The 12,198-nt window shown below is 65.6% G+C and overlaps 1 protein-coding gene across 4 annotated transcripts in view; it reads left to right on the forward strand.

The window, feature by feature from the left end:
- GNAO1 (G protein subunit alpha o1) overlaps window positions 1–12,198 on the forward strand; it is a 138,353-nt gene that overhangs the window by 115,773 nt on the left and 10,382 nt on the right. For 2 of the 4 annotated variants that reach the window (XM_054570349.1, XM_054570350.1), the window contains exons 5-6: window positions 1,703–1,831; window positions 3,640–3,769. In XM_054570349.1, coding sequence (XP_054426324.1) covers window positions 1,703–1,831; window positions 3,640–3,769 — 259 coding nt within the window. Of the gene's footprint in view, window positions 1–1,702; window positions 1,832–3,639; window positions 3,770–7,604; window positions 7,759–9,543; window positions 10,044–12,198 lie in introns of those variants that run through there. The other 2 variants (XM_054570348.1, XM_054570351.1) reach the window with 2 other exon arrangements.

Below are 12,198 nucleotides of genomic sequence, written 5' to 3' on the forward strand. Positions count from 1 at the left end.
GCTGCTGGGAGGTGTTCGGCGTTGGGCGACAGGACCAGGGAAGGGGCTTCTCCTCCTGCCCCCGGGATGCGCAAGAGGCCAGGCAGGCAAGGCTCTCCCAGCAGGCACCCCTCCCAGCCCCTCCTTCCGTCCAGGCCTCTGCACCCACCGGCCCTCTGCCGGACCACAGGAGGCTCACCCCTGCCTCCCTTCAGCCTCCACTCGAACATCAACCTGCCTGAGAAGCGTCCCCCGCCATCCTGTGTCAAATAGCAGCCCCCAGGGTCGCGCCCCTAAGACTGAACACCTGGTTCCTTCTCGTTCCACCTCCGGACGGGTCATAGATCTTACTTACCTGTTAATGATCACACACACACTGTTCCCCATCCCCAGCACCCGGACAGGGGGCAGGTAGTGAGCACAGCAGGTGCCCAGCCCACTGGTCACCCGCCCCTTCCCGGGGCCATCTCCCTGCATGAGGTGCGGCCCACACCTCATGAGGTTGTCTGTCTAAAGGAGGCTTCCCAGCTTGGATGGCGGGCCAAGACAGAGGCTCCCCAGCCCTGGTGTGCCACTGGAGGTGACAAGAGAGGGTCACTTTGAAACCAGCCCGGGTCCTATGCGGAGGTCATGGGAGTGGGGGAGGGGCACGCCCAGAGGGGTCAGGGGGATTGGGAAGGGCTTGGGGGGGCTGCTGCGGGCCAAGGCCCGAGCCGGCACCCAGAGGCAGTGCGGGGAGGTGCTGGGGCGGCCAGAGCTTCCAGACCCGGCCTGCAGCCTCGGCCCTCCGTCCACACAGGAGAGAAGGCCTGGAGGCCCAATCAAGAGCGCGGGCTCTGGAGTCTGTTACTGGCCTGCCCCTCCCAACCCCGTGGATGTCCATGAGCCAGGAAGCGGCCCCTGTGGGTCCTGGGGCCAAGGCTAATGAGGCACAGCCCCTCCTCATGCAGCCTGGGACCCCACGTCATCCCATGCCTTAGACATTTGGGGCTCCTCCCCCAGGCATGAGGAATGGGTGCCCGAAAGGCCCTGGGGGTGTCACTGAATCTTCCCGAAGGCCCAGCCCAGCTCCCTTCTTCCTGGTTTCCCAGATCTTTGGCTTTGGGTTCACACCTAACCCTACAGACCCCAAAGCCCTTCCAGGTGCTTGGCCTGCGCGGGTGGGGTCCAAAGGTCTGGTCTGTCCCTGGAAGTGGTGGCACAATGCGAGGGACCTGGTCCCAGGCAGGCCCCGCCACTGTCCGGCGCCGTGACCACTGAACCTCCCTTCCAAGGACATCTAATGGGAAGAGACCGTGGACCCCGCAGTAAACTCTCAGGAATTGCAGGAGAGTGGGCAGACGCTCGGGGGCCTCTTGGAAGCCTCTGTAGAGGCTGGTTGGAGCATGGACTCTGGGGCCAGATGTCCAGGTTCAGGGCCCGGCCCTCAGCTGGGCAAGGGGGCTCTAATCTGTAGAATAGTACATTTACCTGGGGAATTGAGGATGAAACATGACCACACATGTGAAGAATAGAGCCCAACTGCGGCCGTTATTGTCACGAAGAAATGACGAAGCAGCGTTATAGGCATGTTGGTCTCATTGAGAAGTCGGATCTTGTACCTGGCGCTGTGCACGGAGCCCGCTGTGTCCTGAATTAGAGGCTCTTTGGGAATGTGCAGGGACCAGGCTCTGACGGCCCCCCAGAGCTGGATCCATGGCCCTCCGTGTGTTGCTGTCCCCAGCTATCTGGACAGCCTGGACCGGATCGGAGCCACCGACTACCAGCCTACGGAGCAGGACATCCTGCGAACCAGGGTCAAAACCACCGGCATCGTAGAAACCCACTTCACGTTCAAGAACCTTCACTTTAGGTGAGGCTGGGCGACCTCGGAGCCCCAGGCTCCGCCTGCTGGCGGCTCTTGTGTTGGGACAGGCAGTTAGAGAGGAGGGGCCTGTCTGCAGGTCCATTTTCCACCAAGTTAAGGGGTTGGGGGCAGCGGGGAGGCCTCCTGGAAGAAGGGTCCTGGAATGGGGCTCTGAGGAACAGGGAGGTTAAACCAACAAAGAGGGGGTGACCTCTGGGGAGGAGGAGGCGGACCCCCTCGCAGGCCACCTCGTGGGGAGGGGTGGGGAATGGGGGTGGGTCAGCCTAGGCAATACCAGGGAGGTCCCAAGGACCCACCTAATCTCAGAACTGGAAGGGGCTTAGGGAGCAGCTGACCCACCCTCTCCCAACACATATGGGGAAACCGAGGCCTAGGGGGAGCAGGCTGTCCCCAGTCACAGGACACAGCTCGAGCCCTTGGGCTCTGAGCACCTCGGAACAGGGGCCTGAGGTGCGAGGCGGGACTTCTCAGACCCTGCGGTGGGCTGTGTCTCCACCTGGGGTGACCTCGTGGACTGAGGCCGGGGAGCCCCTGCCCTGCCCCTCCTGCCCTGTGGGTATGATTTCTGGGGTCGAAGGAGCAGGGGGAGAGGCGAGCGGGGGTAGACAGGAATAAGGCCCTGTTCCCTGGCCCCAGGCCTGCCTGGGGGGCTGGGCTCCAGCTCTCCTGCCGCCCACTTCCCCATCCCCTGCCCCTTCTCACACAGACGGGGGCGCTGAGGTTCCGTCTCCTTGCCCAGGCCTGGCAGGCAGCCTGTCCGGAGGGCCTTGGGCGCGGCACTGGGTGCAGGTGCCTCTCGCCTCCCCCGAACCTGGGAGCACAGCCTGGGTTCAGTGGCCCCACAAGGTGCCTCTCACCCTCCAGTCACCTCAGCCTCTCCCACTGTCCCCTCGGCGGCACAGGGCAGGAACCTGGACCCCACACTGCCCCGCAGGCAGAGTCCAAGAATCAGTGTCCACATTCCAGACTGGGGAGCAGGACCCTGGGGAGGCAGGGACAGACGAGGACCGCAGCTGTTTCCTTGCTCGGAGCTCACTCTGGTGTCCGGCCGCAGTCCTCCACCTGGAGAGCCGGGTCCTGGGGCACATGGGGCCCAGCCCCCCGCAGCCATGAGCCCGCTGGCTGCCCAGGCCTCGGAGGCCGCAGGGGTCTTTGCTCAGGGCCTCAGGATGTGAGACGGAGCTCTCCCTTGCAGGGCATGGACCCCCCGTCCACAGCCTCTACCCACAGCCCTCTGCCCCCTGAGGGTGGCATCTGAGAGCAGGAGGCAAGGACAGGTGGCACAGGGCAGGGTCAGAGGCTTTGTGGACAGGCGCGGCCCAGACCCCAGCCCTTCACATCAGCTCTTGCCAGCACCATGGGGTCCTAACCCCAAGGTGTCTCGCTTTTCCCCGATGTAGCAGGTAATGGTCCCTGCCTGCCTCCCTCCCAGGTTCGCTGGGACTTTGCCCAGAGCACAGACACGAACAGGTGCGCCCAGAAAGCCAGGAGCAGGCTGTACATGTAGCCCTGACAGGAGGACCTCGTGGAGCCTGTCTTAGGGGCCCGATGAGGCACGCGCCCAGGGAACCCCTGCAGGTGGGAAGGCAGGTGTCTGACTCGCCGCAACATGGATGCGGGCTCTGCCATGGGATAGGCAGCAGAGAAGCTGGTCTCAGCACCTGGAGCGGGCTTACAGGTGGCTCCGGCAGGTGCCCAGCCCCTCCCCCTCCTGCCCCAGACCTCGACAAGCCACCCCCCAACCTGCCTGGGCCCCACCGCCCGCCACCCCAGCCTCCTTGTCTCATCGGCAGGCTGTTTGACGTCGGGGGCCAACGATCTGAACGCAAGAAGTGGATCCACTGCTTCGAGGACGTCACGGCCATCATCTTCTGTGTCGCGCTCAGCGGCTATGACCAGGTGCTCCACGAAGACGAGACCACGGTGAGTGGCCTGCGCCCACCTGGCCCGTGGGGGCACTGATCCACTGGCCCATACAGCTCGGCAGATGCCGGGGGCTCGGTCATGGGGCAAATATCTGGTGACGCCGGTGCAGAAAAGGCAGCCGCAGGTCGGTGGCTCGGGGGCCGGGCAGACTGCTCCCAAAGGTCTTCGCAGCCTTTGGGTCCCAGGCAGTAAGTGCCCCTTCGGTCAACACAGCAGAGCCACAGAGGCCATCAGGCCAGGACCAAATGAAGCCAGTCCTAAAAGAAACGGGGGGGCATCGGGCAGAATGTGCGTAAGACAGGCCGAAAGCAATTCTTTCCGCTGCCCGGGCTGCTGTCGGGAGAGGCGCGCGGGGCGGGCGGCAGGTAGGGCAGCCGGCAGGGCAGTGGCCCCTCCGGGGGACGCCAGCCCAGGTTCCTGCCTCAGAGGTGTGTCGTGTGCAGCCCGGGGCCTCGGAGAACAGCCAGCCTGGCCTCAGCAGGGGCGCCCGCCTGGCCAAGGTGCGGCGTCTCCCTGTCCTGGTCCCCGGTTGCTGCAGAATTCAGACAGCACACTCTCGCCTCCGTCGCCATCACCTGTCGAAGGGCGCGGTGGGGGACAGTAGTACTTACCTTTGGGGACACTGGCAATAGATGAGAGCATCTGCGTGAAGTACTGGGACAGCGGCTCCGCGTTGGTGTTTGTACTGTCACTGATGATTGTCCTGACTGAGGGTCCACTGAGAGTCCCCATCTGGTGTGCAGCCACAGGGCGGTGGGCCTGTTCACACAGCCTTCCAGGGAAGCCGGGTGTTAGTGCGGGGCACCCCCAGCAGTGCCGGACACAAGCCCACAGCAGCCGCTGGGGGAGGAGCCCCTGGGCTGTGGGGCCACACCCCAGCATCTTCCAGTTTCTCCTGTTTCCAGCACACGCAGGCCTCGCCTGGGGAGGTGGGAGGCGGGCCTGTCATCGCAGTGGCCTTGACCGGGGCTGTCTTCTCTCTGGGTCTCGTCTCCTCATCAGTCCTGCCTGCCAGTCCCCCAGGCTGCTCTGGAGATCTGATGGGCTTTGGGGAGCCGGCCACAGGGTGCAGTGCTGTGAGGGGAAGGAGCCGCCGTCCTGAGGGAGCGTCTGGCAGATTGGGGCCGACGCCATTGCCTGGGTGGGGAGTGAACGCAAGAAGTAGATCCAGTCGCGCCGCGTGCTGGCTTGTCCACCTTGTCCTCCCTCCTTCGGGCCCAGATGCACCCCGAGTCAGGTTCAGCAAGCCCCCCAAGCCCTGTCTTATCCTGGGGGAGGCTTCTGGGGCCTCAGCCGTGCAGCTCTTTCTGGTGACACCATCATCATTCTCAGTGACCTCGGCAGGTTGTGGCACCTGAGATCACGGGCGCAGAGGGTGGGCAAGGATAGACGTGCACCGCGGGCTGCATCTGGACCCGCGCACGGGGGCTGCCCGGTGGCACCTCTGTCGCTGCTGGTTCACTGCTTTTTTGAGCCGCCGTCCGTGGTCTGATTGGCCAGCTCTGTGGTCTGGGCTCCATCCACTTGGTTCATCTTTCCCCGTGGGACCCGGGAATGGGGAGCAGGGCTGTGGGTTTCAAAGAAAGTGAAAGGCCGGAGAGTGGAGGGGCCCTTCACCCTGAGCAGGCCTCTCCCCAGGACCTGCCGTGCCAGGCCTGCAGGCAGCTCAGACCCAAGTCCCAGGCCCCTCGGTCATGCGGCAGGGCCTCCCCCCCGCCCCTGTGGCACAGGGCAGAAGCAGAGTGATGCTTTTGGCAGCCACGAGGCCGAAGCTGCACAGCCGTCGGGTCTCCATCAAACGTGATGCCAGGCCCCGAGCTCAGGCAGCCTTTCCAGTCTGCCTGCCCTGTTCAGCCCGGCCAGCCCTCAGCAAACCCCTCACCAGCCCTTGCTGCTGAGCAGGGCACGTGTCCTGGGCGCTCTGCCGCCTCCCTGCCTTTCCTGTTGTTCCCTTACCTCCCTCCTTCTCCCCGTGTGCCCTGCCCTTCTTCGCGAGGGCTGGAGCAGAGGACCGTGGGGAAGCCAAGGCATGGGGGCCCAGGCCAGGAAGGGGCCTCCTCCTGCGGCCCTTTCCTCCCCAAAGCGGACCAGCTGGATGGCCCAGGACAGAGCAGCCGCCGTCCAGGGGACAGGAATGTGCTCTCCAACTCGACAACAGCCCAGGACAGCGGCCCGTTGCCCGCGGCAGCAGGAACGACACCGCTGCTGCAGAACTCAGCCGACAACTGTGTGCCCGGGACCTGTGGGCGCACTGGGCAAGTGGGGAGCCGGATGGATGTGGCCCCAGGTCCAGCGCTGGCCCTGAAACTGTGTCACGTGGCAGCCGCTCCACTTCCTGCTCCTTAAAATGGTGACAGTGGGCGCTAAGCCTCTGGAGCGGCTGTGAAGAGCTCAGGGCTCGGAGCTACCGGAGGACCTGCGCTAGGGACTGCCCTCGGGAGATGGCAGCAGCCGGACTCCCCTGTCCGGGCGCGGGGCTGCGGGACAAGCTGCGGGCTATGGACACTCGGCCCTGAAAGCCAGAGCCAGGCCCCGCTGACCAGCCCTCGGTCGCCGCCTTCCTCTCTGGTCAGCCCTGCGTGTCCCTCCCTGGCCTGGGGCGAGAGTTGGAGCTGCCCGAGACAGGTGTCCGGAGGTGGCTCTGGAACAGGAGGCTGCCTACCCCCCGGCCGACCCCCCAGTCCGCCGCGCCCTGGGAGCCGCGGGCCCGTCCTGTCCTCGCGCCCCAAGCCCGCGGCTCCAGCGGCACTGGGCCCGCCACAGCTGCACCGCCGCTGCCATCGCCACCGCCGACAGGGCCTTAACTTACCAAACCAAGGCCAAAGCCCCGAGCAGACTCTGAGAGCCTCCAAGCCGGGCAGGTATGAAGCAGCCCCCGCAGTGGAAACCAGCAGCTGAGAGTTGAAAGCAGCAGGTTCTCGGGGCCCGCGGGTGACTTTGCTGTGATGCCTGCCCCCGCCCACTCTCGCATCCCACACTCCTCACCAGCCGCGCAGCGCGCAGTCCCTGGGTGGCCGTGGCCTCTGTGAGCCTGCACAGGGGCCCAGGACGGACCGGCCTTGACTTCCCAAGACTGGTTGAACCAATTCTCCAGAGTTTTTTTCCCTCTCTCTTTCTCTCATGTTTTCTGCTGGGTTTTTATCTTCCTCTCGCTTTAACCTGATTCGCTGGGTTTCGTCTCGGGGTTCTTCCGGCCCCTCTGCTGAGAAACCAGCCCCAATAAGCAGCTCACCCAGAGCCGACCCCTCACCCAGCCACAGCCCAGCCAGCTGACCAGTCCCCAACCACACCAAGGCCACAGCAAGATCACCCCCCAGACGCTCTGCCCCTGGTGTCTGCTTCCAACTCTGGATTAATTCGAGGATCTTAGTCCTCGGTTAATGCTCCCCAACGGAATGCGTGCACCTCCCCCACCCCGCTGGTGACCCCGAATGAGACCCCGGTAGAGAAATCTGCATGGCCCTCAGCTCCGTGTAGACGTGTTGGATGGCGGCACGGCCCCTGCCCCTGAGTGCATGGTGCATGTCCTCTCCGTGAGCTGGGGTCCGTCCAGTGACCTTGCTGCCCTGTCCCAGGTCAGCCCTTTTGGGGGAGGGGGTGGTTCGGGGACAGCATACCCCACCCTGCCCGCCCTGCTCCACCCCACCCTGCCTGCGTGCGGAATGAAGCGGGGACCACGTGCCATTTGTCTTTGTGGGCCCCCCGTCTCCGTCCCTTGGTGGTACATCCCGCCTCGTCGGGGGCCCTTTCCTTGGCTTGTCCCACTGCGTGGTGGCCGCGGTGGGTCCAGCCCTGTGCGCTGGTGCTGACCCGCCTCTCCGCTCTGTTGCAGAACCGCATGCACGAGTCCCTGAAGCTGTTCGACAGCATCTGCAACAACAAGTGGTTCACAGACACGTCCATCATCCTGTTTCTCAACAAGAAGGACCTGTTCGAGGAGAAGATCAGGAAGTCCCCGCTGACCATCTGCTTCCCCGAGTACACAGGTGAGGGTGGCAGGGGCCTGGCTGCCGGATGCCCTCGGGGAGCGGGCACCTGTCCAGAGCTCCGCCCCCATACTGTGCCCTGAGGATGCTCCGGACTCTGCCGCAGAGACTCCGACACAAAACCAAAGCAGCCCCTGGGGAGGCAGGGCGGGAGTCCTGGCTGTGCGACCACAGCGGCCTCTGGGAGCCGAGGCCTGGTCGTCCGTAAATACAGATTATAGGTGAGGGCGCCGCACCAAGAAGGCGAGGGTGCTACCACCAGGCCCCTGGCTCTGCCCCTCACAGCAGGTTCTGGAACCCATCGGTGCCTCAGTCTTCACGTCCGTGAGATGGGGACAATGACGTGGTCGTCCAACCCTCCCTCACAGGGAGGCCGGGAGGGCCAAGTGCGCAGTGAGCACGGGGCGCTCGGCACGGCAGCTGGCGCACAGTGCGTGCTCACTGTGACTGCAGTGGCAACTAAAGAATAGCCTAACACCTCCCACATGGGGTTACGAGGGCCAGTGGCCTGTCGGAGGGGAGAGAGCTGCCCAGGCAGCCGAGACCTGGCCTCCTGCGGAGGCTGCTGAGGATGACGAGGGTGCCTCTGTTGAGTGGCCGTGGGTTTACCTAACTGCGGGTGGGCAGACGACCACGGAGCAGCCAGGCGCCCGCCCGCTATTCCGGATGGCAGGGCCTGGTGGGGGAGGCGAGCGGGCGTGCCCAGCCTGACCAGCCCCCCTGCCTATCACCCCTTCCTCAAGGCCAGGCCGACAGCCCCGTAGGCCAGGCCCCCAGCAGTGAGCAGCCAGAGTGGACGGGGCGCAAAAGCCCTCACGCCCACCAGTCAGCCCCCCTTCGCTTCAAGGTGGGGGCTCGCAGAGCCCGCCCTCGTTGACCTCGGCTGTGACCTGTCAGGCAGCGCGAGCAGGCAGGCAGGCCAGTCACCAAGGCTGCTTCGGGGCCGACACAGCCCGAGTGACTACCTGTAGGTGCTGGCCCTCGCCTCCAGCCCAGGCAGAGAGAACCGTGGTTTGGCAGACCCTCAAGGCCAGGCCTGGTGGCCTGTGCCATGTGCTTGAGATACTGGGGCCCCTCCAGGAACATCACCCCTGGGTTTGCAGCTTTAAAAGCCAGCCCCGCTTCCTGCCTTCCCGCAGAGGGCCGTGGCAGCCCGGCCCGGGCCCGAGGCCCAGGTCCTGGGGCCTGTGGAGGCTTCCTCACGAAGCTTCCTGCCCTGCTCCTTCCGGGGCAGCAGCTGCTCTCCTGGAAACCCTCCCACGGGCCCGCCCGGGAGCAGGGCGATCTGGTGCTCCCTGAGAAAGGCGGCAAGTCAGGGTGCCAGACCGCTTAGTCCCGGACCGGGAGCCTGGGAAAGGGGAGGCGTGAGGAGACGCAGGCCGAGGTGGCTCAGTCTCTGCCTACATCGGCCTGCTCTGAGGGGTCCCGGGCAGGAGGGGACTACCTGGGGGTGTGCATCAGCCAGGGGCTGGTTCTCACTGGCCTGAGCAGGACCTGCGGGAGGAAAGAAGGAACATTTGCATCATGAGTCAGGTGTGTACACAAAAGGGAAACAGGAGTTTCTTGAAAAGCTGCTCGCCCGTAGCAGGGGTGAGACACAGTGAGGTCTGGCATTTTCCTTTCATGATTCTTGACCCATGTGGACCACGACTTGATTTCATGGCCCACTGCTGACGGAGCGGAGCTGCTAAGTTTCCCTCGCCCGCCGGGTGTCTCCTTCAGGTGACCCCGAGAGGCCCCGGGCGTGGTCTCGCCTCACCTGTCCCCCCCTGGCTCCTCCCACAGGCCCCAGCGCCTTCACGGAAGCCGTGGCTTACATCCAGGCCCAGTACGAGAGCAAGAACAAGTCAGCCCACAAGGAGATCTACACCCACGTGACCTGTGCCACCGACACCAACAACATCCAGTTTGTCTTTGATGCCGTGACGGACGTCATCATCGCCAAAAACCTGCGGGGCTGTGGCCTCTACTGAGCCCCAGCCTTGCCTCCCAGCCACCCACCGCACTGCCCGGCCTGCTGCCCGCCCCCGCCCCCTAGAACCTGAGCTCCGGCACCTCTCATGCACTTGACAAAGCAGCACAGCGGCTGGCACCAAGGGGGGAGGAGGGACTGTCCTCCACGGCCGCCCCGCCCCCAACATCAGAGCACATGGTAACCCAGGCCGGGCAGGGTGCCGGCCTGCCTGCCTGCCGCTCACCGGCCTCGGCTCCGTTTCCGAGTGTCGTCTCCTGGGGAGAGGGATGCGGGGCCAAGGGCGTCGTGCCGCCCGGAAGGGGCACCCCCTGCACTTGGCAACTCATACTCAAAGTCCCAGGGTCTGCTCCTGCCTTCTGGGGCTGCGCAGGTGGTAGGGGTGGCCTTGGGGCAGGGTGCTGGAAGGGAGGGGGCCGTGGGAACCACTGCTCAGCTTTTCCTGGGCTCTCTCTGGTGGGGCAGCTCCGTCACCAAAAGCCAGGGCAGGACTGGGCACAGGGAGTGTGGGTCCAAGGCCTCAGCAAGGGCATCTGGCCTCCTCCCCTTGGACCTCAGCCCCGGTGGAAGCCCTTCCTTCTCTGGGCGGCCTTCCTTGTGCATCCCTGGGGCTCCCAGGCACCCCCCCGGGAACTCCTGGGTCAGGAAGTGGCTCCGGCTGACTTGTTGCCGTGGCCTGCGCGCGTTGGGGGAGGGCTTGGCCCCGCGGCGCCCCGACAGAGGTTGAGGAGGAGTCGAGAGGCTGGGCTGCTGAGGGGAAGTAGCCCCGGCGTTGACCGCGATAGCACCTCACGTCTCGTCCCTGTAGGCCCAAGGGTGACCCACCTACCCTCCCCATTGCCCCATCTCAGGCAGCTGATCCGGGTGTGAGTAACCAAGTGTTTTCTTTTCGAGTTTACAGTGAATCCAACTCGAACCGGCAGGGGCTGGGTGGAGGTTCTGTTGCTGGGGAGGCTGGGGGCGGCGGGGGATGGGAGTGGGGTGGCGCGCAGCCTCTGAGGCCAGTACCCGGCGTCCTTTGGTCTCCGTGAAGAAGCCAGGGAGTGTGTCCCCAGCCCTCGGTCCTGCAGGCCCCCCGGGGCAGAGGGGGGCAGATGGGCACTGCCAGGGGCCCAGGCTGCCTCAGACATACGCCCCCCCCCCATAAAGAGACTCCTAGGACCCCTTGGAGGGGCTGTGGCAGAGACTCCTGAGCAGCAGTGGGTGGCCAACTTCCAGGGACCCAGGCTCGGGCCAGCCTCAGGCAGGGAGCACCCCGGTCTCTCACCCTGGGCTCCCCCAGTTGGCAGGTGCCAGCAGCCCGGGCGGACGCCGTGTGCTGCGTGACGGGCTCTGCCCAGGGAGCCAGATGTGCCCGTGGGAAGAGCGCGCCCTCCCCAAGCCCTCTGCTCTCCCAGCCTCCGCCTGGGCTCTGCGCCGTCCCAGGGCCAGGCCGGACGCGTGGGCTCCCAGGGCCACCCGCGGCTGCCCCGGAGCCAGGAAGAGCCGGTGCCGGCCGCTCGGGGCTCCCTGGGCCGTGCAGGCCCTCGGCTCTGTGTGGTGCACGGGAGACCCATAGCCCCCTCCCTAGGGCCCGATGCCTGCGGGCATGGATGCCCCGGGCGAGCCCCTCCCCGCCCGGCTCTCCTGCTGCTGCCGGCCTCGTGGGAAAGCACAGGCAGCCAGCCTGCAGGAGCCACCCGCCAGCCCCGTCCACCTGGTCCTTTCGCCTTGTGTGCGGCCCGTGTGCCGGGCCGGGTGGGGCCAACAGTCCCCGTGCCCTGTCAGGGGCAGCCAGGCCCGGCTCAGCCATTTTGTCCACCATGGAAGACACAGCCGTTACTTCCCAGCATCTCTGCCTCGGGGGTCACCAGCTCTGCCCCTACTTCTGCCCTGGGACCCCAGACTCAAAAGTAGCAACAAGGAGGGGAAGGTGGCCAAGCTCCACCGCCATTGGTGGAAGTCACTGGCCCGGTAGGTCACTGGCCACCCCCCGCCCCCAGTGGCAGCGTTGGGAGGCTGGGGGAGCAGGTTGCCGGGGGCCTTCCTGCGCCGCCCTTGGCCTCCGGCTGGCCAGGGCATCCGTGGCACCCCAGGGTAAACCCCGAGGAAGGGGTGTCGGGCGGAATGCCCTCGCTGTCCACTGCGTTGCCCATGCATGTTCCCACCGACGACTCCACCGTGGGGAGTCACCGCTGAAGGCGACAGATGACTTGGCTCCGTCGTGGCTGTAGGGGGCGATGTCGTGAGTGGGTGACGTGGGCGGCCCTGTGTGTGGGGGCCGTGCTCAAACTCTGAGCGACCCTGAGTGAGCCGGCCAAGGAGAACTGATTTCCAGGAGGGTCATCTTTGCCAAACCCATGAAGCGTGCCTGCCGCCCCGGCGCCCGTGGGCGAGTTCTGTGCCCTGCCCCAAACGCCCCCACCAGAGCCAGGCCTTGGCCTTGGCGCGGAGAACTGCGAGAGGCCCCCGAGGCTCCCCGGCCTGAC

This window comes from Pteronotus mesoamericanus, unplaced genomic scaffold (assembly GCF_021234165.1).
Source record: "Pteronotus mesoamericanus isolate MK-2021 breed Mesoamerican mustached bat unplaced genomic scaffold, CSHL_Meso_final contig_202, whole genome shotgun sequence".
NCBI classification, from domain to species: domain Eukaryota; kingdom Metazoa; phylum Chordata; class Mammalia; order Chiroptera; family Mormoopidae; genus Pteronotus; species Pteronotus mesoamericanus.